This window comes from Apteryx rowi, unplaced genomic scaffold (genome assembly GCF_003343035.1).
Source record: "Apteryx rowi isolate R43461 unplaced genomic scaffold, aptRow1 scaffold_6, whole genome shotgun sequence".
Lineage (NCBI taxonomy): Eukaryota > Metazoa > Chordata > Aves > Apterygiformes > Apterygidae > Apteryx > Apteryx rowi.
In genome coordinates, this window is record NW_020450871.1 from 7,225,077 (window position 1) to 7,251,747 (window position 26,671).

The 26,671-nt window shown below is 37.2% G+C and overlaps 1 protein-coding gene across 1 annotated transcript in view; it reads left to right on the top strand.

Moving 5' to 3' along the window:
- DNAH3 (dynein axonemal heavy chain 3) overlaps nt 1-26,671 on the top strand; it is a 74,181-nt gene that overhangs the window by 14,341 nt on the left and 33,169 nt on the right. The window contains exons 9-31 of the mRNA XM_026083302.1: nt 514-709; nt 1,905-2,084; nt 2,900-3,036; nt 3,199-3,304; nt 3,896-4,074; nt 5,393-5,577; nt 7,707-7,830; nt 8,405-8,558; nt 10,239-10,383; nt 10,682-10,893; nt 11,203-11,294; nt 11,756-11,870; nt 12,477-12,593; nt 14,885-15,064; nt 16,262-16,398; nt 17,111-17,312; nt 18,539-18,631; nt 18,947-19,057; nt 21,206-21,320; nt 23,252-23,450; nt 24,741-24,849; nt 25,121-25,234; nt 26,465-26,641. Of these exons, the coding sequence (XP_025939087.1) occupies nt 514-709; nt 1,905-2,084; nt 2,900-3,036; nt 3,199-3,304; nt 3,896-4,074; nt 5,393-5,577; nt 7,707-7,830; nt 8,405-8,558; nt 10,239-10,383; nt 10,682-10,893; nt 11,203-11,294; nt 11,756-11,870; nt 12,477-12,593; nt 14,885-15,064; nt 16,262-16,398; nt 17,111-17,312; nt 18,539-18,631; nt 18,947-19,057; nt 21,206-21,320; nt 23,252-23,450; nt 24,741-24,849; nt 25,121-25,234; nt 26,465-26,641 (3,379 nt within the window). The remainder of the gene's footprint in view (nt 1-513; nt 710-1,904; nt 2,085-2,899; nt 3,037-3,198; nt 3,305-3,895; nt 4,075-5,392; nt 5,578-7,706; nt 7,831-8,404; nt 8,559-10,238; nt 10,384-10,681; nt 10,894-11,202; nt 11,295-11,755; nt 11,871-12,476; nt 12,594-14,884; nt 15,065-16,261; nt 16,399-17,110; nt 17,313-18,538; nt 18,632-18,946; nt 19,058-21,205; nt 21,321-23,251; nt 23,451-24,740; nt 24,850-25,120; nt 25,235-26,464; nt 26,642-26,671) is intronic.

The window sequence follows — 26,671 nt, forward strand, 5'->3', positions numbered from 1 at the left end:
AAATGGGAATAAACTGACTATGAATAAATATAGACTGGAAATGAGAAGTTTCCTAATCATGGGAGGAGTGGGGTAAACCAGCCTAATATCTAAATCTGTAGTAGTGGTGAGAGAAAATGGAACTTGTTTCGTTATGGAAGCTGATCAATTTAAGTAAGAGATTTTTTGAGGCGATAGCCTGTGATCGTAGATGACTGCATTCTGCCGCTCGAGATCTCTTCCAGTCTCAAGGTTGCCATTTAATGCTAATCATTTAATATTGTCCCTAGTGTTTAGTCTATTAATATTCATTGAACCAATACTAGAGCCCAATGATAACAAGCATCCTTAGCTTAAAAAATCAAGTTTCCTCAATGTCTTTTTACAGTTTTGTTTGACATCTAGTTAACTGTTCTCTACTAGCCCTCTGAATTTGCTTATTCTTTGTGTAATTACTGAGCTTAGATTTAATTGCCAGGAGCAAGGTAAGACTAATAAGCTTTTAAATACTTTGTCCATGTTATTTTATTGTAGGTGGATCCCAACTTGTGTATCCTTTTTCTTTGATCAGAGAAGGAAATGGCTTCATTTTGCTCCTGAACATAACTGTGATTCCTCTCAGCGAGTTGAAAGCTATTTTGGTTCGGTAGCAAATCTCATGTCATTACAATTACGTGAGATGGTTATTAACTCTTTAGAAGATCTTCTTGCATTTTTTATGATCCACAAGGTATACGCTGTGAAGTATATCTATGCTTATGATTATCAGTGTTATGTAGAGATAATAATCCATACAGCCATAAAATAAAATACCCTTAAAAGGCTAAAATATTCCAGATAGCTCTTGCCTTCATAAGCTGTGTCTGGATCCTTCAAGCCTTTGTGCATACTCGAATTTTTTCTCATGGTCAAGAACTACTTGCATAAAAAGTCATTTGCAGGAGTAGGGTTATAATTAGCAGTCTGTAGGAGTTTCTAGCTCTGTCTTCAATGGGTGTACTTTTTTCAGGCTTTTTAAAATTTTATTTGTATTGGCTTTCATCTGTCAAAAGACTTAAATGTGTTTTTCTAAAAGCACATGAATAACCCCCTTTGAAGTCAAAAGTGTGCATAGTCATGTGTGTAATCCTTTGCAGAGACAATTGATATATGTGGTGTCCCTGGGTGTACCAGATGAATGCCTTTTGTTATTTGAAGTAATACATTTAATTATAAAAACAAAAAAATTGGACTGAGAGTTTTTATTACTGTTTTGGCTACCATAAAGTCGCCTCTTAGTGGAAACGAGTTCTTTAAATATCAGATCACCCAGGATCTACCATGATAAGACAACATGAAACATATTTAAATGGAATGAATGTGGGAGATGAAATATTGCATTGTAGCAAGAGGATCACACGTAACACTGTCAAAGTTATGCTAAGCCTTGTATCTGAATGATGATGGTGCTGCTGCTGATTTCTTTTTATCATTAGAGCATCTACATTAGGATTCTAGTCATGAATTAGGACTCCGTTACTGTAAAAGGAATTTGGGTGTATGACAATTCTTATTCACCCTCCAAGCAATTAAAAAAAAAAATCTTGCACTTGATGCTGGATTTTATTTCTGTCAGTCATTAAGGATCTTTTTTAGGGTTTTGATTCTATATGGTAGTTAGTGCTTTACTTCTGTTACTTTAGTGGGAATTGAGGCAATTAGGCTTAGATCCAGTTCCCTAATTCCAACTTTTACAGTTTCGTTTAGGAGTTGGCACGTAAAAGTCTTGTGTATTGGAGCATCAGTGTTTTGAATAAGAATCAGTAAAGAAGATCCTGTTCGTGCTGTGTAGTTAAAAGAGATTTGGGGAAGTTTTAATCTTTTTTAAATGATTATAGTTATAGTTGATTTCTTTGGCATGTACAATTTTCATTCTTTTCTCTAAGGATGGGAATGATTTTACAGAACCGTATCAAGAAATGCAGTTCTTTGTACCTCAGATACTAATAGTCAAACTCAGTGTGGAAGAACCCAAGATTGTCTTTGAGCCACCTTTGAAAGAATGTTGGGATTTAATCAGCCATTGCTTCATGGAGATCCTACAAAGTGCTGAGGACCTTCCAAAGGTACTGGATAAGTTATAGCTGCCTACAAAATACAGTGTGAATAAAAGCTGTCTATGATATAAATATATAGTTATAAATGAGGCAGAAATCTGACATATAGAAGATAAAGATGAGGGTTGTATGTCAGGAACTGCATGAACTTTTGTGATTATAGAAGATAGAATAGCAGTTGCTCCTTTTCAGATTCAAGTTATATTAAAGCTCTGGTTTAATTTTCATATAGTTTTCACAAGCAAGCAATGTGTGTGTAACCAAGTGAAAATTTGTTCAGGCGTAATTACTACCTTTGTTGCTACAGTTTTTCTTACAGCAATAATTTTTTCTGCAACAGAAATAATTTGTGTACTTGGATATATTCCATTTGTTCCATTCTATTATGCAACAGCCTTTGGGATATTTTATCATTTCTAATTAAAGTGTGAGGAACAACTCATTCAATTGTTGGGCACAGGGTCCAAGAGCACATATGAATTCTTCCTTTGCATGCTCACATTGGAACTTATGATGTAAATGTGTGAGTAATTGAGCACAGATTTTATGCCTATAAGAGACAGTTTGAGCATTCAACAATATGGCATTTCAGCTCCAGAGACATAGCATTAAAGTCCCAAGCTTGCTCCTGACTGGAACCTTTTTCCAGGAAAGCACCAAAGAGTGCTTTGAAGTGACTGTTAAATATGAATCAGAGCCTTTTTGCATTACAATCTCTTACCAAATCATACGTATTTTTTTAAAGTGGTGGGTAAATGGGTAATAGAGTACTTTATTTCCACTGTTGTATGTGGTATCACAGTATTTGCAATGGTTCCCCTTAGGTAGAAAGATTTCTATTTCCAGAATTAAATAGAGATGATCTCACTCTCCGTACAGTCAAACCAGATGAATCGTTGTTTTCAGAGTTTGTGAACAAACTTGAAAAGATCTTTGAGAGCAACATACTTGGCCCACAGAAGTAAGTTTTGGCTGTTTAACTCCCTTGCGCATCCAAATCCTCAGATTCGTAACATTATCTGTTTGACTCAAACATTCACCGGTTTGAGTTGATTAGTTACCTGTTATAGCAAATCTTCATATTGGAATCTTGTGTTTGCTTTTGTGATTTTCTCTTCTTAAGGTATTTAAACGTGTACAGGAAATACAGCGATCTTTTGAACAGCAATGCCGAGCAAGACATTACTGATTTTTTGAAAGAGGGTCATTCTTTAGAAGCTTTTAGTAAGGTAATATATAACTGACAACTGTTACATGTTCATACAGCAGCTAACGCATACATTAAACTTCCTATTATATTGCCTATTCCAAAGAACTTCCATACAAATGGCTTGTCTTACCCTGGAAAGTATTAGGGAAAACATCTCAATTTACGTAGCCCTTTGCTGCAGGACTGCTCTGACAAGGGGGAAGTTGCCTTCTACGGGCTAGGTTGGGGTAAGTTCCTAGTGGAAGTCCAGTAGAGGACTGCCCAGAGTATTTGATGAATTGTGTACCTTGCTGGTCTTTCGACTCTTGCCCTTAGTCAACCCTGTCCTCTTTTTTTGCTTCATTCCCAGGTTAGCCGCTGGCTGAATACTTCTTATGAGCAATTTGTGATACTCCTTAACTATCACAATTTTTTGCATTTTATTTACTGTGCAGAACTTTCTGCCCTGGATTCTGTGGGCAGGAGTTGAGCTCTGAAAATAAAAAATTAAGTTCTTCTTTCTGTTTGAAATATATTGTCCATTTTCTGGCTGGCAATTAATTAGTTGTTGCTTAGCATTTTTCACGTACGGACTTTAAGGAAAGATAACAGGTTTATTTTCCATTTGTAGAAGATTGACAGTTTAACAAAACTGAAAAGGGAGATTGCTTCCATGCATATCACTGTCCCTTTGGCCATGTTCTGTCTGGATGCAGTACAATTGAATGAGGAACTCTGCAATAGGACCCAAAATCTTAAAGACAGATTGATTGAATTTGAAGTGATGGAAAACAGAACATTAAATAACAGGTACCTGTCGTTAGCATGCATAGTTATTGCTAGATGCGTGGACTGACGATGTAGATCAGTACCTGAGAGGGCTTTGTTCGTCTGCTGGGTTTTCTAGGACTGGCCAGCCATGTGCAAGGACACCAAACTAGGTATTTAAAATTGAACAGGTACAGAAATACTTGTAAGTAAATATACAGCTTAGTCTGTACGGGGTATACATAAAGTTTACACTGGAAATATGTCACTGTTCATTCAGCCTTTGCTGACCTAGGATTTGAGTTGAGGTCCTTGCTTCCCCTGCTAGCTCCCAGCTAAAGCAACATAAAGAATTCACTGTGCGACTCTGTGTTTGTGCTGTCCTTGACTTTTTTTGCCAGGGGAGTACTGGTCCTGATTTCAGAGCTTGGTAAGTTAGGAAAAAAGGGGGGGGGGGGGAGAAAGGGAACTTTAAAATATAATGTCACTCTAGTGTAGTGGGATAATTATGGCGCTCTGAATTAAAAATGTATTAAAAAAGCCTGGCAAGTAAAGAATTCCTCCACAGTGAATGGAGAGCGACAATCACTATAAGGAAATGATTCATCCCACTGGTCTGAAAAAGATCTCTCACGTGGAGATGAACTATTCTCTAGTGGGGCCTCTGTGTCTCCACTGACTATGGAGGGGATCTAGATAACCAGCTTGGGCCAAGCACATAACATTTCGAAGGCTTGAGTTCATTTAAATGAACCCTTCCTTCGTGTGTGGTTGCTGTTAAAGTGCCTGCTGTTTGTGTAGATACTTGCAGTACTGATCTGGAATCTGGAACAAGAAAATGTATTACTGAGAAGAGGGAAAATAACAAAATAAAATAAACCTGATCATTGTATAATTTTTCTCTTTATAAGTTTGTTTAATGCCATACGCTTAATTTTGTTTTTATGGGGTGATTATGGGGTGAACTGTTGCTTACTGCATTCAAACCTCTTTTTCTTCAGCAAGTCAGATCTTCAAACAGGAAATTCTAAACCTACGGGAAGGAACCTGTTCATATGTTGTTAGTGGTAATTTGGAACCAATCTAACAATCATTCACTTATATACCAGTTCTCGTAAACATAGTAGGACAATAGAATTGATTGTGTAGAGTAAAATAGCATCCTTAATAAATGCATCCTTAATAAACTTGCTTTGTGTATTCATCTTGATATTTAATTAAGATGAATACTTAAATAAATAAATGCTTAATTTATGAAGATGCTTAGTATTCATGTTTAAAAGAAAAACTTCATGAACAAGATTTTGCATCTCTTTTCATTTATGATTCCAGTGATATGTCGGTTTTCTTTTTGTTGTAGCATTTGCAATGAATATAACATAATTGCAGAGAGAGTGAGTGAGGTGCCTTCGAACACTGAAGAGTTAGTGGAACTTACTGCATACTTAAAGAAGTCTAGCGAAGTTACTGTTTTTAAACTGAGACGGCAGATCTCTGAAGCAACATACAGACTGGAATTCCTCATGGACTATGCTGATCTTCCTTGTATGTCTAAACTACAGAATATAAAAATCTCCATAGGAAAATATGCATATATATGTATATATATGGATATTGGGCTCTACACAGATAAATGTTTCATCTTCTAAAATGTTAATGGAAAGTTCCAAGTGAGACAAATAGGAAATAATAAGGATTCACAAGAGGCAAAAATACACCAATGCAAGAAGGAAAAAAAAAAAAGCCCAACAATCTTATTTCTTCTTTTCCAGATGAAAGATTGCATATTGAGAATGCTTTCCAACTTTTTTATAGAATGGGCAATGATTCAGCCAATGCTATTTATTGCCAAACTAATAAAATCAAGTAGTCTGGGATGTCCTTTATGAAAGGGGTTTCTGCCTACTCTATTCATTGCTGGAGGGACTTTGAGGATAATCACACTATAGTTTAGAATGCAAACTAATGCACAGCAAAGGTTTTCCTGTACATGGAAGTGTATTGAAATAGTTTTTATGGAATAATAATTTTGGGATAATTTTGGAGCAAGCCAATATGTAGAAAATGTTCTCCAATATGAGAAAATTCAGCCAGCATCTTTACACCCCCCAAATTATTTTGGTATGTTTTTTAGCAAGTTTTTTTCACAGACAAGCCCCAATATTTCAAAGAGACTAACACCTGATGTACTCTTTATACTTTCCTGAAGGATGAAACGCAACCTCTGTGTAAGAAGGATAAATGGCTTCGTGCCATTCATCTGATTGTGGGGGAACTCCCTAACGTATGTTGCTGGTGGAGCTAGGAACAGAATGTACCCTGCTTCCAAATGATAAATTTTTGCTGAGCTGAGGCTGGCTGTAATACTTACTTTAGCAAGTGTGCTGAAAATGTGTAACAAATATGATTTAAAAAAAATACTTGCAGTCATTTTCTACTTGATCTTAGCTTTATATTTAGAGAAATAGCACCCTATGAGACTGTGCTTTTCTAATGGTTTAGAGAATGGCTGAGGTATTATCAGATTAATGCCATGTAGGCTGGTCAAATGGTATTATATCTCTAGGATATTCAATACAAAAACCTCAGTGAAAAAACATTTGGAAAGTCATGTCTCAAAGGCTTTATGACAACTTTTGGAAAGTGTGAGAACTTGCATCTCTGCAGCTGAATATTGAAAGAGAAGTTCAAGGGAGTCCTTATGTCACTTTGCTGTGATGCTTTGCAGTTTTCAGTTAATATAAAGGCTGTTCTCCAAATTTAGGAAACATCTGTAGAAAGTGCTTTTTTAGTTTGCACTTCTATTCAGAGCAAAAACGTGCCATAATTAGTGCAAAATTAGTACATAATTAGTACAAAAACAATTTTATTAATTCATATCCCTTTTAGTGGCAGGATGATCCTTTCACCTTAGACAGAATACATGTTCAGATCAAATAGTGATTGAAATAGTTAGGATATGCCATGATTGTTAGAACTTATTTCTAATGGAAATGAGGATGCCCAGGGAAGCCAGGACGTTTTTCTGTCGTGTTTTGGACTGGAGTGTTTGCCTGTGCAGTATTTCATAATTACATATTCTGTATAGCTGGGTCAGTAAGCGTCTGTCCTGCAGTTAGTTATAATGAGTTAAGTGTGCTGAACAGATAGACAAATAGGAAGATGGAAGTGTCTGCTCGTAGACTATATTGATTGTAGCTACTGCACTGTAGCTTTTGTGAATAATTCAGCATTTTTACATTGTGAAGTGAAAATTCTTTAAATATTACTTTTATTCACTATGTATGGGTATATTATATACATTTCATTTGGAATAGTCTATCTCTCTGTGTAGCTGGACTGGAATATAGTTTAGTGGAATAGTTACTCTGGAATAGGCGTTCTTATCAATTTCCTCTGAATAGCGAAGATACCGTTCAGAGAATTTCACATGCTCGTTTGATTTTAGAGTTTTGCTGTCAGCCTAACATGTTTTAGGGAACAGTTCTCGTTGCACTGAAGGTAATTCAGTCAACAGTTTGAAATATGTAGCTGCTTAGAAAAGAAATATCACTTCTTCCTAAATGCAGTTTAGTTATTTTGCTTACTCTTCACACTCTATTAGATTGTTGCTTAAAGGATAGTTTCTTAAGGATATGTGTATATATATATATATATATATATTTTTATTTTAGCGGATGACATAAAGCTGAATAGCACTGTTTTCCATTGGCCTGACCAGATTGAGGTAATCTTTGAAAACAGTAGAGCCCAGCTGTATAACAGGAGGAATTGTGCAGAGATGGCTTTGCTTAAAAGGTATGGGGTCAAGATGTTTTCTTTCACTGGGCATTTCAAAAGGAAAAAAAAGCTCAATGTTGGTAAAAAGCAGGTAATGTCAAATAAGTAAAGTTGAAAGAGAAGTGAGAAAGCAAGGGAGAAACCTGGCTTGCAGTACTGTGGAGATTTCAGAAAAATATTATCAGGGTGGATTAGGATGTTCCTGTCCTCACATAAGTCTGAAAGGTGAAAGGACAGATGTTACTGGAATAGTCACAATTTTATCCTGTTATTTTGCCTTGCACAGTATTACACATATTTTGTCACATTGTTTTCACTCTGCCTTTATTTCCTTTGGGTAGCAAAGGCAGCAAATGTAAGTGAACTAAATCAGTTGAGGGGTTTTAAAATGGTCCCTGAATTCTAAATGTGTAAACTGCATAGTATTGTTTTAACTGATTAATTAATGGGTTTTCAGTGGAATCTGTATTTATTTTAAACTAATATTGAGGTCAGAGTTCATTTGACAGTGCCTGTTATAATTCATAAAATCATCAAAATCTGAAAAGGAATGAAACAGAAAATGGTATTACCTTAGCTATCTTTATCTCAGGTGTTCTCAATTTGAGGAAACTCTTGAGAGTTATAAGAGAGAAGTAGAAAGCTACAAAAAACGAGATGTTATGACCATGGAAGAAATGAAGAACAATGCTGAGAAATTTAGAGAGTTAAATAAGAATCTGGATAATGCAGTAACAGAATTGGAGGTTAGTATTTATTTGCCCAGCTAAGGTACAGAGTGGGTTTGCAATGTGTTGGATGAGGGAAAGTTTAGTTCCTGTCCTGTGGTTTTTTTTTTTTCACGGCTCTGGGCATGTACTGTCAAGGTGGCTTTAAGATTCCCAAATTCACAAACATGTTGCCAATATCTTGTCCCCATGAGTCAGTGTTACTGCTGAGTTGAAGAGGATATTTGGTGGTGGTGGGGATTTCTTTAGGGGAATGTTTTAATTGAAATACTGAATTTCAATGTTTTCAGGCCTTCTGTAGTAGCAGGTTCCATCCACAGAAAACAGAATTCTTCAGCAGAGGTGGCAGGAGGAGGATGCTTGGGAGGTGGCATTTTCCCTGAATCAGGGTTTGTGCTGCTAGAGCTGCATTTAAGTCCCCTCTGCTTGGTCCCCAGTTAAAAACAAATGTTTTCCAAATGTTTGTATTGTTTCCAGAAGTTGCCTATAGGCCTTAAATAAATGTTACATCAGGGAAAGGGAAGTTGGCTGGTGTTAGAAGAAGCAGCTGAACCTCAAGGTTCCTGGCTTCTGTCCAGGGATCTGCAGCCAATTTCCTGGGTACTTCTAGGCTGAATAGTCAGTCGTAGCTGCATCTCTGCTGGGAAATGACACCGGTTACCTTTGAAAGATCTCACGGGTATTGTGAGGCTTAATTAATATTTCTAAATGACAGTGAGACAAATGAGATTTTTGCATACTTGGAACTCAAGGATCAGGCTTTTAATTAAGTCTACTCAAAAGAGAAAATTGGACCAATTAAATCAGTTTAGGACCTAAATAAATTGCCACAATCCCTTCATGTCAATACTCTTAACCTGATTTAAAGGCATCTAGTATATTTATTTAGTGCGAGTAAACTGCATTGATATGTTGTTACAGGTTGATCAGAATAAGTAGTTAAGTTGGTAAAGTTCTTAATATATGATTATGATGAGGGGATGGTCCGATACTACAATCGGCTTAGTGAATATATAAAGTTAGAAATTATTTTGGAATGTAAGTCTCTGGCAGTTTCTCTGCCTGCTTCTCATATGGAATGATTAAATTGTCTGTTGGCATTATTAAAGCATAGACCTGGGACTCTGTCTGAATTCAGTGTCTGCATTTCAGACAGTGTTTACCTGTGCTTTACTTGCCCACCTGTAAAATGAAGATGGCAGTATTTTTTTTCCTCTAAATCTTTGCAGGTTGATTTATCCTGTAAGGTCTCTTGGGCAAAGACAGTCTCTTASTATGTATGGGCACAGCAAATAGCATCCGCTTTGGTTGGTGGTCCCAGATGTTTCTGTAATACAAGCTAGAAACAAGTAATCATGATTGAAGAGAATTCCCATAAGCCCATGTAACAGAGGAGCTTTCATCCAGTTTTCAAAGTGGCTTAATAACTTGGGAACCTCAGTTTTAATGAATGCCATGGCGCATAATTTATTTCTAAATGGAAATAGATTTTAAAAGGTATTTGAGTAGCGAATGATACCAACAAATAAGTAGGGAATTTTCAAGAACACAGTTACCTTATTTACCTAAAATCCACAGGCCTAAATCTACAGAACTGACTAGCTTTAGGACCTATAAAAATTGTATCCAATATTACCTATTAAAATGTTTAAATAGCAGTAGGAATTTTTGATGGAAATAATATTTTTTTCCTTAAAGGCTATTAATAAAGAAGAGGAATTACTTGAACAGGAGAAGAGTCAATTTCCTCTACTGCAAACTATAATTACAAACAAACAACCCTTTGAGCAACTTTGGATAACGGCATATAATTTCCATACCAAATCTGAGGAATGGATGAATGGTGAGGCTCTGGTGCTCATTTGCTGGAATGTGTCATTTTCAGTTAGTTAAGTTTTAATGAAGAATGTAGAAGCTGCAAATGTTGATTAGTAGTTGTGAGAAAAAAAATTTGAAGAAATAAATACTGTTAAGCAGTATGAAATAACAATTTCTGACTTGCGCTTTGCACTAAGATAATTCTTTGTAACACAACTGTTTTCCAGTTAAAGGAGAATGATTATAAATATGTGTAAATGCATGTCTTTGGTAATACCCTTACGCCAAGTTCTCTCTGTGCTCTTTTACACTGCTGTATTCAGGATCTCTCCAGGAATTGAATGCTGATGAAATCACAGAAGAAATTGGGAATATGTGGAGGACTATGTACAAGCTCACTAAGAGTTTTCCAGATTTGCCTGGGCCTAGACGCTTAGCAGAAAATATGAAATATAAACTTGATAAATTTAAACAGCATCTTCCTGTCTTGTCAATTGTCTGCAATCGTGGAATGAAGGAGAGACACTGGAAGCAGGTACTTAAACTCCGCTTTAACTGTGGAAGTATTCTACCTCAGAAACTGATAGTTCAATATACTAGTCCGTATATTAGTAATAGTTCTGTATTTCACAATGAGAAAATCCTTTATCCTGTCACGTAATAAATCCAGTTTAGAAATTTATAATGGTACAGGCAGGAGCTTCTTTGAACTAATAATTTATGGCAGAAAAGCAAAGTGGGGGAGTTGTACTGATATTTCTTTAGTTTTTATTTCTTGCTGTTTGATAAGTTTCTTACAAACGTACATCCTGATAATGATTTTTGTTTATTTTTTTGTTTTCAGATCAGTGAGATTGTAGGATATGAAATCACACCTGATGAAACTATTACCCTTCTAAACATATTGGAATTTGGGCTATCAAAACATCTTGATGAGTAAGAAGCTTACTGTAATCTCAGTTTTTTAGAGGGGGCTTATTTAGCAATCAGTATGTTTAATATGTCAGATACCATATTCTAGTTTGTTTCAGGGCTTTTCTGTGTTAAGAACTTTCAGGTTTTCACAGCTGTATTTTATCAAGCTAAGGATGGAATTGCTGAAAGTTTTTGTGGAACAAAGGCGTCAAGAACCAAAGTTATACTCTTAAAACACATTTGCACATACATTCACAATTTTCTGTCTGTATTTGATCTCCAACTTAATATTCTAGTGATTAATATCTCTAACTTGATGACCCTGAAAGTCCAAAAATATTCCCTAAAATAAGAGTGTATGATATTATTAATGAATATATATGAAAGGTAGTCAGTTATACAACTTTGTCTATGACTGCTTTCTTTTTTATCTTCAGCTGCACTTCAAAAATATTTCTAAGATACATTTCATTCCAATTTAGACTGGAACCTATTGGAGCAGCTGCTAGTAAGGAGTATTCCTTAGAGAAATCAATGGAGAAAATGAAATTAGAATGGGTCAACCTACATTTCAGTCTGGTGAAGTACAGGGATACTGTGAGTAAACACCAAATCAGTAAATACATTGTTAAAAAGAACTACTTTAATTCTCAATAGCAGTTCGGAAATATTAGAGGGAAGTTACTCTTGACTCATTGTTGCGTGATGGAAAGTGGAATCATATCCAAGAGTCTGGGTAAACTTATCCATTATCTTACCTTATATTTAGATGGCTGATGTTACCTTAGTGTCTGGATAACTCATGGTCTCAGCATACTCATCCTAACAAATCTGTGAGCTTGAGAGCTTCTGCTGGTTTTGTATGGCAAGCTCATTTGTAGTGAAATTTTAACTTGTCCGGAGGCACAGAAAATCACATGCAGTGCAGAAGATTGAGTTAGAAGTCATTGGAATCCCTGGCTAGCTTCCCATTCACAACACCATTCTCTCTCTTAACTTTTGGTGAAATAGAGATATACAGTGGAGATACCGTTTTGTATCTTCAAACATGTTGCAGTCTTTCTTGATGCCTTGCTTCTCTTACTTTCTTACCTTCAATCCTCAGATAAAAGGGGGAAACAGGAAGCTGAATGAGTGTGAGTTTTAAGAGCAGTGAAATGAAGCAACTCTCATTTGCCTTAACAAAATATGATGTATTTACAGAATACCAGCATCCTGTCAGCAATTGATGACATCCAGCTTTTGTTGGATGATCACATTGTTAAGACTCAGACAATGTGTGGCTCTCCCTTCATCAAACCGATTGAAGCTGAATGCCGGGTAAGGAAGAGCTTACTGAGCTTACATGTCTTTCATAATACACTTTCCCCAAGTACTTTAAGGTGTTTTGGCATGATAAAGAGTTATATAATTTTTAACTGTTTCTAAGGAGCACAAATATTCATATTTTTCTCCAAGAGCTTTGAATTAATGGTTTCCAGAGAAGGGTGTGCAAAGCTTCCTTTGCAGCTAAATAAAATGTAGCTGCATTGATAAATCAGTCCTTATAAACATGATTTTTCAGTTATATAACTTGAACATGTCAGCTGATTTAAAAAAATCCTACTGTGTTGTGTAGTGAGACACAGGTCTGCCACTTGTAAGAGATAATGCATTTGTAATCTTCTGGAATTGGCACAATCCTTAAGAGTTTCAAGGTCTTTTTTTGTTAGCTGTCCTCCTGTTTGTACAGGTGTAATCTCCTGGAGGACTGATAAAACAGAGCCTCCTGTAGCAATTCGTTTTTGTTTAAAAAAAAAAAAAAAAAGAATTTCTAAAGGAAGGATTATGCAGAAAGCAGAAATCTGTTTCGCATGAGTATTTGATATGACTTGAATTTTTTTCTGGCTAATTTCGATGATTTGTAAGTAATTCTAAGCCCTAAATCCCATCCTTTCCTGTGGACGTTAAGCCCAATCCTAGGTACAGCTGCTGCCCATGAGAGCTGGGGGAATGAAAAGAAACTACTAATGTAGAGCTACCTTAACGGTCTTGATTTACCCCTTGCAGGTTAATGAACAATACAGTCTGGCTAAATACATTCCCTGGCGTATATCTTACACTCTAGACTGTGAAAGGCACAAAAGCAATGCTATCTGAAATCCTTTATTCCAGAAGAATCTCCCCCTGGTTTTAGAACAGCTTTGGACTGCTAGAGTTCCATAAATTAGCTGCATTTGGGCCGAAGTTTGGACCAATTGTATATAGGGCCTGTGAGCTGACATTTACTCACTCTGATGGATGCCTTGTCAAGATGGAAAGTACACAAGTAGCATTAAAAGACAAGATTCTGGATTGCTATGCTGGTCACCTCTGCACTTCTTACTTAGGCTGTTCTCCCACAAGTTGCTTAAAAAGTACTTGTGCAAGAATGGGTCCATTGTTTATAAGTTGGTTTTTGTTGTTGTTGTTGTAAAATGTCTCCCATATTTAAAAAATGTTCAGTTGTTCTTTTTGTTTATTTTTTTTAAAGCTAATGTGCGAAATGATTCACGTCCTTTGATTGCCACATGTAGATTAATTCTTGATATAAGTTTGCTTTTTTTGGTGGAAGATAATACTCATTCTTTCAATAATCAAAATAGTTTTAGCTATTAAATGACAAAACTACATTTGTGTGTAAGTTACATGATTCATCTTTTTGATGACAACAGCAGGTTAAGTAAAGTTTCCAGCTGATCTGTTGCCTTCTTAGTTGTCCTGATATACTTCCTTGATACCTGTTGCAAACCTGCTCCAAACTTGGCTCCAGACTGAAATGCTCTAGATTCAGAAAGAAAAAAGAATTATGGATTATTTTTAATGCTGATCACCTTGCAAAGTCAATTGAGTCATCTCGACAAACTGATGCTAGCGCAAGTGGTGAACTACACCCCCTCCATGAGGAACATAGTGATCTACAGTGTAGGTAGGACAGAGTAGGTGGTTGGGACTGAAAGACATGGCTTTACTTTTCACTGCTGAAAAACCGAGTCTTGTGTAAGTACTTTAAAAGCTCCTTCTCCTTTGATATGGTTATTAATTTTCCAAGCGTGCATATGAGCTTCCTTAAGATGTTGAGTATCCTCTCATTTGATTGCCAGCTAAAGGTAAAAGTAGATGTATATCAGCCAAAGCAACTCCTGTAAAGAGAATAACCTTGAAGAAACCTGGAAGTATTCGCTGTGGTCTGGTGTTCCTTCAGACTTGGGAGAGTTTTTTATTTTCTAATCAATTACTTTACAGAGAAGGAGCAACCAGTCCCGAAATGCTGGTAAAACATGAAGTCTTCCTTCATAGAAGTAATGTTGATAGGACTACTTGTGGGGCTAAGATATGAGTCAGTGTTGGATTGTCAGTCCCTGACTTCTTAGGGTTTTTTAAAGAGCTTCTTTCCTGTAAGGTTGTAGTAAAGGGGAAACTATTAGAGTGGTATATTTTCAAAGTCCTTTAAGAATAACCACACAGGAATGCAATGCAGAAGACACTGCATTAAATTAAGTAATAATCTGGGATTTTACATGGTTGCTTCATCAATATGCAATTTAAAGTGATTGCTTAGAAGTCTTAAGTGTTAAATGTTTTCATTACAGGCTTGGGAAGAAAAGCTTGTTTTAATGCAAGATATTCTAGATAGCTGGTTAAAATGCCAGGCAACATGGTTGTATTTGGAACCAATTTTTAGTTCAGAAGACATTATAGCTCAAATGCCTGAAGAAGGTAGAAAGTTTGGGATTGTGGATACATGCTGGAAAGACATCATGTCACAAGTGGTAAGGGCTTACATTTAATATAGCATGCATTTTTATGTACATTGATAACATTATTATTATCATAAAGATGTATTAGCTTTTCTGGAGTTAGATACTTGGATTTAAATCACAAGAAGTTGTAATCTGGAGTGGAAAATCCTTTACTAAGCCCCACCAAAATCAAGTCTTGCAGTAAAAGTGGTAGATTAAATCACTACTGTTTTGAGATTTCTGTAGAGGCTGGGTATTGCAGGATGAAGTACAGCTCAGTTAGCATTTTAATTCTAAATTTTCCAGCTTTTGTACAGTTAAATGATGAGAATTAGGTAGAAAGATGAATGATTTGTACTTGCAGTATCTGCTTCAGAGTTCACTGACGATCTGTAGAAACTCTCCTCTTGATTTAATTGGATTTTGGATTAGGCTTTTCACAGAATCACACAGTATTAGAGCAACTAAAATGTTCTTTTTGCATATGATTGTTCTCTAGTATGTGGTGAGATGGTTATTAGAAACTTTTGTGAATATATACTGAGCTGTTAGTGTGTCAGGATAAGTCCATAGGGATAATAAATGCAATTGGGGACCTTTTTCAGCTTCTTATAAATAAGAAGTTGGTTAAAAAGTCAGATACTTAGTGGCAGTATGAGCTGAGATCTTTCACAAAAATATTAGGCAGTGTGTGATGAAGGTGCTGAAATAATCAGTGTAACAAAATAGAAGTTGAGACCTATTTAACAGCTCAAACCCTGTGAATGATGAAGCCTGTTCTGAAATCTGTGTAGCCTTGAACATTAAGAGTGTTAACAGAAAGTGCAAATGCAACTTAGATGGCAAGAACAGAAAATAAATGTGACATGCTGTGACTGTGTTTGACAGAACTTATTTGTGAATGGGAAAAAATGTAGCAAGTCCAAGACACAGGAGAAAATGGTAAAGATTTTAATTCCTGTGCATGTTTCTGTTTTCCAGTATTGTCTGTATAGTTCGAACTGGTAAAACTGATCGTGTGAAAAAGCAAAAACTATTGAATAATATATATTTGTATTATTTATATTTAATAATAAAGAGCCACACAACAAAGACAACAATATCTAGCTTTTTAGCTTCTTGCAACATATGTAATCACTGATAACAATTTTAATGTAAAATGACATATAGCAATCATATTGAATATAAACTTTTAGCAGTTTCTGCTGAGTGTTTATTTTTATAAAGGCTAAAGACACAAAGGTACTTGTTGCAACTGAACAACCCATGATGTTGGACAGACTTCAGGAAGCAAATACTCTCTTAGAAGAAATTCAAAAGGGGTTGAATACTTACTTGGAGAAGAAAAGATTATTTTTCCCAAGGTAAATTAATTGAACAGGCCTAAGTTAGAGACAAAAAGCCATAAACTCTTTGAAACCATTTCTACTGAGCTGGTAAGTATCATTTCCTAAGCACATGTTTTCATAAGCACAGTCCCACATAATAAAGAAGGAAAACCTATTCTTCTTTCTAGACTTCAATTCATCTTCCTCAGCTCCAGCTAAATTTGCAATGCCAGGGACAGACAGAGGTGGGGAGGCAAAATCTGTCTCAGCACAGCATAAACTTGTGTTTAGAACCACATTATCACTTACAGGGAATTTTTGAGGGAGCTTGCCACCTTTCCATGGCTGATTCACAAGTTATGGCCTAGCCCTACCCTCTTCAGCTGTGCAGTGGCGTGTAATACATAGGGATTATATATGATTATGAGGAGCAGGATTGTATGTTTTTACCAGTTTTTTTCTGGCTGCATAGGTATCTCTGGTCTTTCCTGAGTGGGTTTAAGAACCCTTCTTCTCTCTTCCTCTGCATAAAAGGACGGACATGTTGAAATTCTTCTGAAAAAACAGGTCTAATGAGTTTTATAATGTTAAAAACTGCTTAAGAAAAGGGATTCGAGATAATTGCTCCTTTGTTATATTGGTGTTCTAAGTAACAAAAACAATTCAATTCATCTGGCGTATAATAGATTCTTAATGACAATTTTCATGTTTGGAAAGCACATGTTCATTAACTGTATCCTTCTAACAGATTCTTTTTCCTGTCTAATGATGAGCTGCTTGAAATACTGTCTGAAACAAAGGATCCGCTTCGAGTGCAGCCACATTTAAAGAAGTGTTTTGAAGGAATTGCTAAACTGGAGTTCACGGAAGTTCTGGAGATCATAGGCATGATCAGTTCAGAGAAAGAAGTCGTTCCTTTCATAGATAAAATCTATCCAGTGAAAGCAAAAGTAATGTTTTTACTATAATATTAAACTAATGCTTTGCCTAAAGTGCACATTTTTGGGGGAATGCTATTTAAAACTTTTAGAATCAGATCATGGAAGGTGTTTAGGAGGTGAAGGTGCAGACTGGTACTGTCTCATACAAAAAGGATTTCCTACTGAAAGGACTACGGCATTCCATCTTTTTGGTAAATTCTTCCAGGCACTTTTCTGTGTCTTTATGCATCTACTACTTTTAAAATATATATAACATTACATGGCACAGCAGAAACAGAGAGAAATGAAGAAAAGATGAATGGCTGCCCCTAAAGAGGTAGAACATTAGTGTAAAAGGGGGCTGAGCAGAAATAGTGCCATCTAGCCAAGTAAAGGAGCACTCTGCCTTCTTTGCACACAAGGTCATGCAAGAGCGAGAGCATTATCTGAACGCTGTTTCATTAGGCATGTGAGACCTGGATTATTCAGTGTCTGTAGAAAGTAGAAGAGGAGCTGGGCCAGTGTAGAAAATGGCAGGAAGACAAAAGGAAGGTACCCTGGATCTTGAAACTACAGGATCATCGTTACTGTACTCCCACACTGATAATGTCTCCCACTGGTGTGTAAAAGGAGTAATTCATACCATTTTAGCTGCTGCTAAAGCTAGTAGTGATTCACAATATAAATTGAACTTTAAGGTATGATGGTACACTGTGAATAAGATAATTATGGTTTTGTTTAAAATAAAATTAGGTCATCACAATCACACCATTACAGACTTCCAAGTTTCTAAGTTTGGAGATGTATCTGAGTTCCTGCTTTTTCTGCTGTGCCCCAGGCAATGGTGTGCAGCTGAATTGCTCTGCGATAACCAAAGAGAGATGGGTTACAGACATCACCTTTTTTCCCTTCATCTTCCAGGAACAAAACATGCCCAGGGTTAGAATGATCAAGCTTAACTGACCTTGCAAGCCATGATCTTCATTTTCCCTTCATGCTTATATGAAAGCCTGTCTGTTTCTTGAGCTGGATTGCCTTTAGAGTTAGCTTGAATTGCCTGCCGCCAGGCAGTGTTATGCTATGGTAGGGCTGTCAGAATTTAGGGATTTTCAACTTTTTTTTCCCTGTATACCACACCCAGAGCAGAAGAAAGCATATGTAAGCCTACACAATTCAATTGTGCCTAACTCAATTGCCCTTTAAATGGAGTTTAATCAAGAAATGTATATCGACTCATCTGTTTTTCTTGTTTGAAGGGCATGGTAGAAAAATGGCTTTTGCAAGTAGAGGAAATGATGCTGGCTAGTGTAAGAAAGGTTCTTCAGGATGGCACAAGAGGATATGTTAAGGTAACTACCTGTTTCTAAATTATAGTATAACATAGCTTTCACAAGCAACTTTCCTTGAACAAGTTGCTCAAATTTGTCTTGACCAGGAAACTGTTTGAAGCTGAGTGGAATCCAGATCTCCCTGTCCAATAGTATCAGATTAAAGTTTTACATCTGATTTTCTTGAAGGAAAATTAACCAAGCTTTCCATGCTGACTCTTATTTATTTTCAGCATGAAACTTAACCTTTGGGGAAAGAATTGTTATCAATGCCATTATCTAGTGTGCTTGCATGGCTTTCTCTGTCTGGAATGGATTTTTTTTTTTTTTTTTAAGGTTCCTCGAAAAACATGGGTGCTTCAGTGGCCTGGACAGGTGGTGATTTGTGTTTCATCCATTTACTGGACAAAAGAAGTGTCTGAAGCTATAAGCAAGGGAACTTTACTAGTAAGATTATCTTTTACCTTTTTATTAATTAATCAGAGTTTAGTGCTAATAATAACAATCTCCTCCTAACAAAGAAAATCCTCTGTCAACAGCATATTACAGTTTGCTCGCAGTGTGCTTTATTTTCTATTTTCTTTTTTCTTATTTCTTAGCAGGGACTCATTCTCGTTTACTTCTGTATAAATCAGTAGTTCCATGGAAGGAAATCATATTACTTTTTACTTACAAGATGTTATTGGTATAAATAAAAGTGCCGAACAAAAAGTTATAAACTGCTATCAAACACTAGGTATTTTTATTTGTAACTCCTGTCTTTACATTTGAAGCCACAGGGGAGCGAGCAGGCAGAAAGTCTCTTTTAGTAGGATGGTACAGTTATTTGGCTGGTTATTGCTAGATTCTCCTTATGATAAAGATATAGCAGCCAAGGTTGTTATTTTGCACGAGGGACTTTCCTTGTGCAATTGAAGTGCCTTTGTCATCACAAGGGTCTTTGGTATTACTTCTTTGAGGCTAATCAAAAGCACACTCAAGTAATGGATATAATTTCTGTTGAATTCAGCAGGCTTTTGTCAGATCCTGATAGAGCTGGGTAGATGGTGTAAGATTTATTTTGGGATTAATTCTATCAACAGATTGTTTTAGCTGCCTTTTAAATATGGAAATAGTGACATTTAAATAATTTTTACATCAAAGGATAGATTTTAATGTTAGCATTTTGTTTCTGTATCCCAGAATTAACTTGCCTGTGTTGTTTAATACCAGCTGAAGACCTTATTCCATGTATCCAGTCAGAATAGGATGAACTGAAAATATTTAGTGATTTCAAAGAAATTCTCCTGAACAATCCATAGATTAAAAAAAAATGAAAAGGACTTCATAGAATGACAGAATAGTTGAGGTTGGAAGGGACCTCTGGAGATCATCTAGTCCAACCCCCCTACTCAAAGCAGGATCAACTAGAGCAGGTTGCTCAGGTCCATGTGCAGTTGAGTTTTGAATATCTCCAAAGACGGAGACTCTACAGCCTCTTTGGGCAATCTGTTGTAATGTTTGACCACCTTCACTGTAAAAGTTTTTTCTTATTTTTAAATAGAATTTCTTGTATTTCAGTTCGTGAATCTGGCACTGTCTTCTTTACTCTCTCTCATCAGGCATTTATACACGTTGATAAGATCCCCCTTTGGCTTTTTCTTCTCAAGGTTAAACAATCCCAGCTCTCTGAGCCTCTCCTTGTATGACAGATGATCCGATGTCTTAATCATCTTCATGGCCCTTTGCTGGACTCGCTCCACTATGTCCATGTCTCTCTTGTACTAGGAAGCCCAGAACTGGACACAGCACTCCAGATGTGGCCTCAGAGGTGCTGAGTAGAGGGGAAGGATCACCTCCTTCAACCTGCTGGCAGTGCTCCTCCTAATGCAGCCCAAGATGCTGTTGGCCTTCTTTGCTGCAAGGGCACACTGCTGGCTCATTTCAACTTGGTGTCCCCTAGGACCCGCAAGGTCCTTTATGCAAAGATGCTTTCCAGCTGGTTGGCCACCAGAGCATACTGGAGCATGAAGTTATTCCTTCCCATGTGCAGGACTTGGCGTTTCCCTTTGTTGAGCTTCATGAGGTTCCTGTGGGCCTATTTCTCCAGCCTGTCGAGGTCCCTCTGAATGGCGGCACACCCATCTGGTCCATCAGCCACTCTTCCCGGCTTTATAACATCTGCAAAGTTGTTGAAGGTGTACTCTGTCCCATTGTCTAGGTCATTAATGAAGACTTCTGAGAAAGTAATTCCAAATGTTTAAAAAGTTAGGAAAATCTTCAATTTGCTGAATATTAGTTTTAAAAGAAATTTGATCCAGATTTACTCAATGGAGACAATCTGCACATCTTCTGTCACAGAATTTTGTCATTTCTATCAGGAAGAAATAAAAGGCTTCTACTTCGCTTACTTTCAGACCATAAAAAGCTTTTTGAAGTGTTCCTAGTAAAATAAAATGGCAATATATGAAGGAGAATTTTAAATGCTTGTATAGCGCCAGGAGTTCCATTACTATGTTTTCTTGGAAAGGCTGGCTATAATGACTGCACCCATGGGAGGTTAGGAACTGTTAGCTGCAGCATTACATTAATGCCTGTGTCCTGTTTCTGTGACAGGATTTCCTGGAGAAGAGCAATCTACAAATCGGAGACATCGTTGAGTTAGTGAGAGGAAAGCTGTCCAGTGGAGCTCGGCTAACCCTTGGGGCTCTTACTGTCATTGATGTACACGGTAAATGCGCAGTTGCTGGTACTCTCATTACAGCTGAGGCAGTGCTCCTATCATTATTTTGGTGAATTATTTGAAAGAGGCAGCTAGAATGTTTTCTCCAGTGAAAGGACCACGCCATAAAATGAGTTAAAGGGTTATAGTAATGATTTTCATTACTCATTTTAATTTTCAGGAGGTGAAAATTAGATATACAGACTAGACTCATGCATGAGCCAGCTAGTTATTTCTTTGGGCTTGTAGCCTGAGCAACTTTCAGCGACCTTTGTGGGCTGCCTAGTCTCAGCGTTTCTTAGATCAGTCTCCCTTTTCCTTCCAGCAGCAGGATTGAGGAAGGAAGGAAGCTATGTACACCCTCACTGGGAATAAGAGGCTTCATTCTCTAGCTATGCCAGCATTTCTCATGCTCAAAAGGAGCAAAAGGCCTGCGTGCTTTGTATTTGGAATCACCCAACTAAAGTGAAGCTAGCAGAAGCAGTATAGCTGCTGTTTTACCTCTGCTGGAAGGAAAAGGAAATGGCACCTTTGATCCTTGGTGGAATGGGCCCCCACTACACTTAACGCTGGTGAGAGGCCCCTTAGAGGCTTGGGATTAGAGAGTTTAGATGTGTGGTTAAGGATCAGGAAAACACAACAAAGATCCCTGACACCTCTCACCATCTTCTCTGCGCTGATTGAAGTTTTGGTATTGGGAAGAATTCAGACTAGTAATTTCAGGACCCTGAAATTATAGTCCTGGTCCAAATAGATTGTTAGCAAGTTTTACCTCTGCAGATATTTAAACAGGTGTTTTACATATGCAATATATGATTCAACTGAAAGGTGTCGTTTGGTTACCTATTAAGCATTGATTGCCGTGTTACTATTAAATCCAACAATGCGAGTATACATCTTGCTTATCTGTTGGGCTTTTCAAGTTTTGTGTTTGTTTCTTTTCCATCTTGGGATCATGTTTTTAATTCTTGGGGGGCTGTGGGGGTGGGAATGGTGGTGAGGTTTGAGAATATTCAATCAGAATTCCAGAAGATAACTGCATTTCAACTGCTGGGAAATGTTATACTGCTAAATGTGTTATTTCAGCAATAATTGAAGAAGGTGGAAGTCTAAAACTGTCTTAAAAAATGTTATTCTATCCCTCTAAAATATTTTCTTATGTTGCTAGATCATCCTAGGACACTGAAATAAAAATTATTTCACTTTTTATTTTACTGCATGATATTATGAGTTGTGTACTGGAGCAGAACTTTTCCTCATGAGTGCTTGCAGTCTTCATTGAAACTCTGTTCAGCTCAGTTTAATATTTAATAACACTAAGCTTGTTTCCTGGGTTGTTCCAACATGTAAAGAAAAGAGGAAGAGAAAGTAAGCTTTTAACATCAATATTTAAACATCATTCAGCGGTCAACCATCCTACTGTATGGCAGTTGAGGATCTCGCACTATGTTTAGAGTCAAATTCTGTCCTAAATAGCATTTTTTCACTTCTTTGGCTTTTCCTGGCCTGTATGTCAGGGCAGAATTTGATCATAAGATGGGATTTTGCACTCTACCAAGCATTTAACTAAGCATTGTTTTTTTCCTGCAGTAGTGAGAAGCAAGTATCCCATGTAGGCTCCTTCAGCCACTAGCTTTAAGCAACCTTTAGAGAGTGATTGCAGAGCTTCTTTAGGCTGATGGAGATTTCTCAACCCTGCACAGTTCTCTCCCATCTACTTAGAACAAGCACTGTAATCTAGATCAAATTAAGATGATTCCCTAAACAAAACAGATGCATCTTTCTTTCTGAAATGAAAGCCAGCCTACTGCTCTGAATGTTGATTTACTTATATTTAGTTACAAGTGAATTTTTTTTACTTAAACATTGTTTTGAGTAAACTAACATTTAGAGTGGTAGATGGGTTTGGATCTTTTAATAAGCTGTCTCTTATTCTGCAGCTCGTGATGTGGTTGCAAAATTGGCTGAAGACAAAATCACAGATCTTAATGACTTCCAGTGGATTTCTCAGCTGAGATATTACTGGGAAGATAGGGATGTGATGGTGCGAATGATTACAACAGAAGCCAAATATGGATATGAGTATCTGGGCAATTCTCTACGCCTGGTTATAACCCCACTGACAGATCGATGTTATAGGTAAAGCCATGTTGCCTGTGAATAATGTTTTCATTTTTTGATTGATCTATATTTAATTTCAGTTAATGATAGGAGGAACCTCAGCACCAAAGATCTTTCTGTAAGTTTTGGAGGCAAATCTTATACATCTTCTTTGCCCAAATATGGTATAATAGTTACAATATACAGATTCCTATGCTAATAGAGTATAGTATTTGTTGTATCCAAGAATGTGCTTCTAAAAAAGCCTGGCAGCTCATGATAATGGAACTGTAAAGAACTGTATAGTAGCTCTCATAATATATTTGAAATAAGACATACAGATAGGGTGAGCCTGCCTGCAGAATAAGGGAGGTAATTATAGAGCTGTTAACAGATGTTTGACTGCAGTTAGCTTCCAGTTCTACTTCATCCCCCAAGGAGATTTGATATTTCACTTCTAGCATGCCTTAGAGACACAGGTCATCTCACCAGGTAATTTTAGGCAAATATATGGTGTTTTGCTTCAGTGCTAATCAGCTGTGAACTCACCATCACGTACAAATTGTAGTCAAGTGCTTTCATTTCCTGTGCTGGCAAAGGCTTCCTCTTCTGCTGTGGACTGGCATTCACAATGATGTCAAAAGAGCCATGAGCTAGTGGCTTGGCTGTAAATGGGGGGTCATCGTCATTAGTGTTAGCTAGAGCTGAGCTAAGACTGTGGGTTCGCCTGTGCCAGATGCAGCTGCAGTGCGAGCAGTGAGCAAGTAGACTCCATTCAACAGAACTTAACAACCACTTTCTGGGGCGAAGCCTTTAGATGAGATTCAGGAAACTGTTACATGGCTCCACTCTTTAATGGGGAGCGTGTTTTTAGTATGACAGTCACTCAGAGAGCAAGCTGATTCTCAGGTTTATGGGAACAACTTTTATGCTTTCTCAGCCCTTTCTAAAAATTGACTTAATTTAGAAAGCTAGCTTCAAGTTCTTGTCATGAGGAGAGCCGCTTGATGGAAGCATGTGTTTTTGCAAACTCTGCCACCTTTCCTATGGCATTATGCATTTGTTTCAGCAATTGAGGATATGGATGCTGAATGCATGTATTGAGAAGTCTTGAGGTACCTTGTAGGCTAAGCAGATAAATGTGAGCTTGCACATCTGCAAATCAGTTAAGAGAAAATAATGGTTTGATAGGGCAAGATGTGAAGTCATTAGGAGACAAGTCAGTCATTACCAGTGGAACATACGTAGGCTCATACTGGTCCATCCCTTCAAAAACAATCCACCGTTAGAGACTCTACACTTCTAATGCATATGTTATTGTTTGTGTAGGACATTAATGGGTGCCTTGAAACTAAATCTTGGTGGTGCTCCAGAAGGGCCTGCTGGGACTGGCAAAACAGAAACAACAAAAGATCTAGCAAAAGCGCTAGCTAAGCAGGTACGAAAATACAGACAATTTTTCTTTGGATTGTTTGTGTTTGGAGATGTGGCTATTTCTTGAAGTGCTATTCATAAGAAAGCACCACTGTTCCTTACCTATTCTCTATTCACAGACATAGTAGAGAGCTCACATTTAGGACTATGTCTGTACTATTGCTGTCATCCAAAATTAGCAGTAATAATCACTTCCCATTTTAGATGCTAAGAATTTTTGTACTGTGAATTTTATGTTAATACTGAGAGATGTTCTCTGTGTGTTTTTGTTGTAGTGCGTGGTCTTTAATTGCTCAGATGGTCTCGATTACAAGGCAATGGGCAAGTTCTTCAAGGGGCTGGCACAGTCTGGTGCATGGTCCTGCTTTGATGAGTTCAACAGAATTGAGGTAACTTTTTAACTGAGAAAGATAAAGTGACAAGGCTTTAATTTAAGATGCAGGACTAGTTTTAGATTTAGACATGATTGAGCATTATTGCCAGTTTTCTACATTAGCTTGCAGTGGAGCCTCTTTGTTTTGATAATCACAGGCACAGAAGTAAATACATAGCTGCCTGCTGTAGGAGCTCACGCCTCTGTATGTTTTATTGCAGAAGTCTGAGGTCTGGGTTATTTTAGGTGAAAAAACTGTCACTGTACAATTTCTAACACTTTTCCTCTCTTGTATGTGGGCACTCATAGTTCACTTGACTCGGGTGTAATAAGATAGCCTAGATTTTTGTTGGGAAAGGATTGTCCTTCTCTTCCTTTCTCAAGTTGCTGCTGTGGGGCTGCATTTGTCTCTTTCCCGCACAGGACAGGCAAACCCCCGTGAGGTGACTCGTGTGATGGCTAGCTGAGTGTCACTAACTGAGTGACCTGGTTAACTAGCTATGTAACCAGAAACAGTCTAATCCCAAACTTGGTCTTATTTTGATTTTTTTCTAATTTGGTCACTAATGACTTTGAATGAGTTTTATTGTTATTTTGATGGAATTAGATTTAAGTCAATACTAATACATTTGGAAAATCCATTAGGTTTTATATCTGTTTTGAATACTTTAGTATCCTTAACACATTCATTTTCCCAACACATTCATTTTCCATCACATTTATCTGCCATAGCCTGTTTTTTTATGAACTCAGGTGTCAGTGTTCTCTGTTTCCAGTATCCTGTTATCCTGGTACTTTAAGGCACTGAGGATTGGCTCTAGCCTGCCTTACCCAGTCTTTGCTTTGCCCCTCAGTTTTGGGCATTGAGTGAATCAGTCTTTCTGAAGAGTCTAATTTCTTTATATAGTCAGAGGTGAGAGGAAAGTGCTTTTGGAGGCCTCCAGAGCGAGTTCCTGTCCACCTAGCTTAGATGTCTACATTCAGGCACATGGTTTTTCCCTCTGAAGGCTTTCAGAAGCCTCTGTTGACCTCTGTGCATTGGCTGAATAGGCAACGGGGGCACTAACTTTCAGAGGATTGCTTCAATGGACTCCTAATATTTAGGCTAAGATATCAGACTGGATCTTACACAGGATGATTTTTTACTTGGAGGAATTCAATATATAGCCATCAAAGTATATAAATAAAAGCATTTTATATTGTCTCCAGGTGTCTTATGTTTTACAATCTGTTCTGTTTTTATTAGGTTGAAGTATTATCTGTAGTTGCACAACAAATACTTAGTATACAGCAAGCTGTTATTCGCAAACTCAAAACATTCATCTTTGAAGGCACAGAGATCTCTCTTAATCCAACCTGTGCTGTGTTTATCACTATGAATCCTGGCTATGCTGGACGGGCAGAGCTGCCTGATAATCTGAAGGTAAATCTGAAATCCTGATTTCCTGTAGAA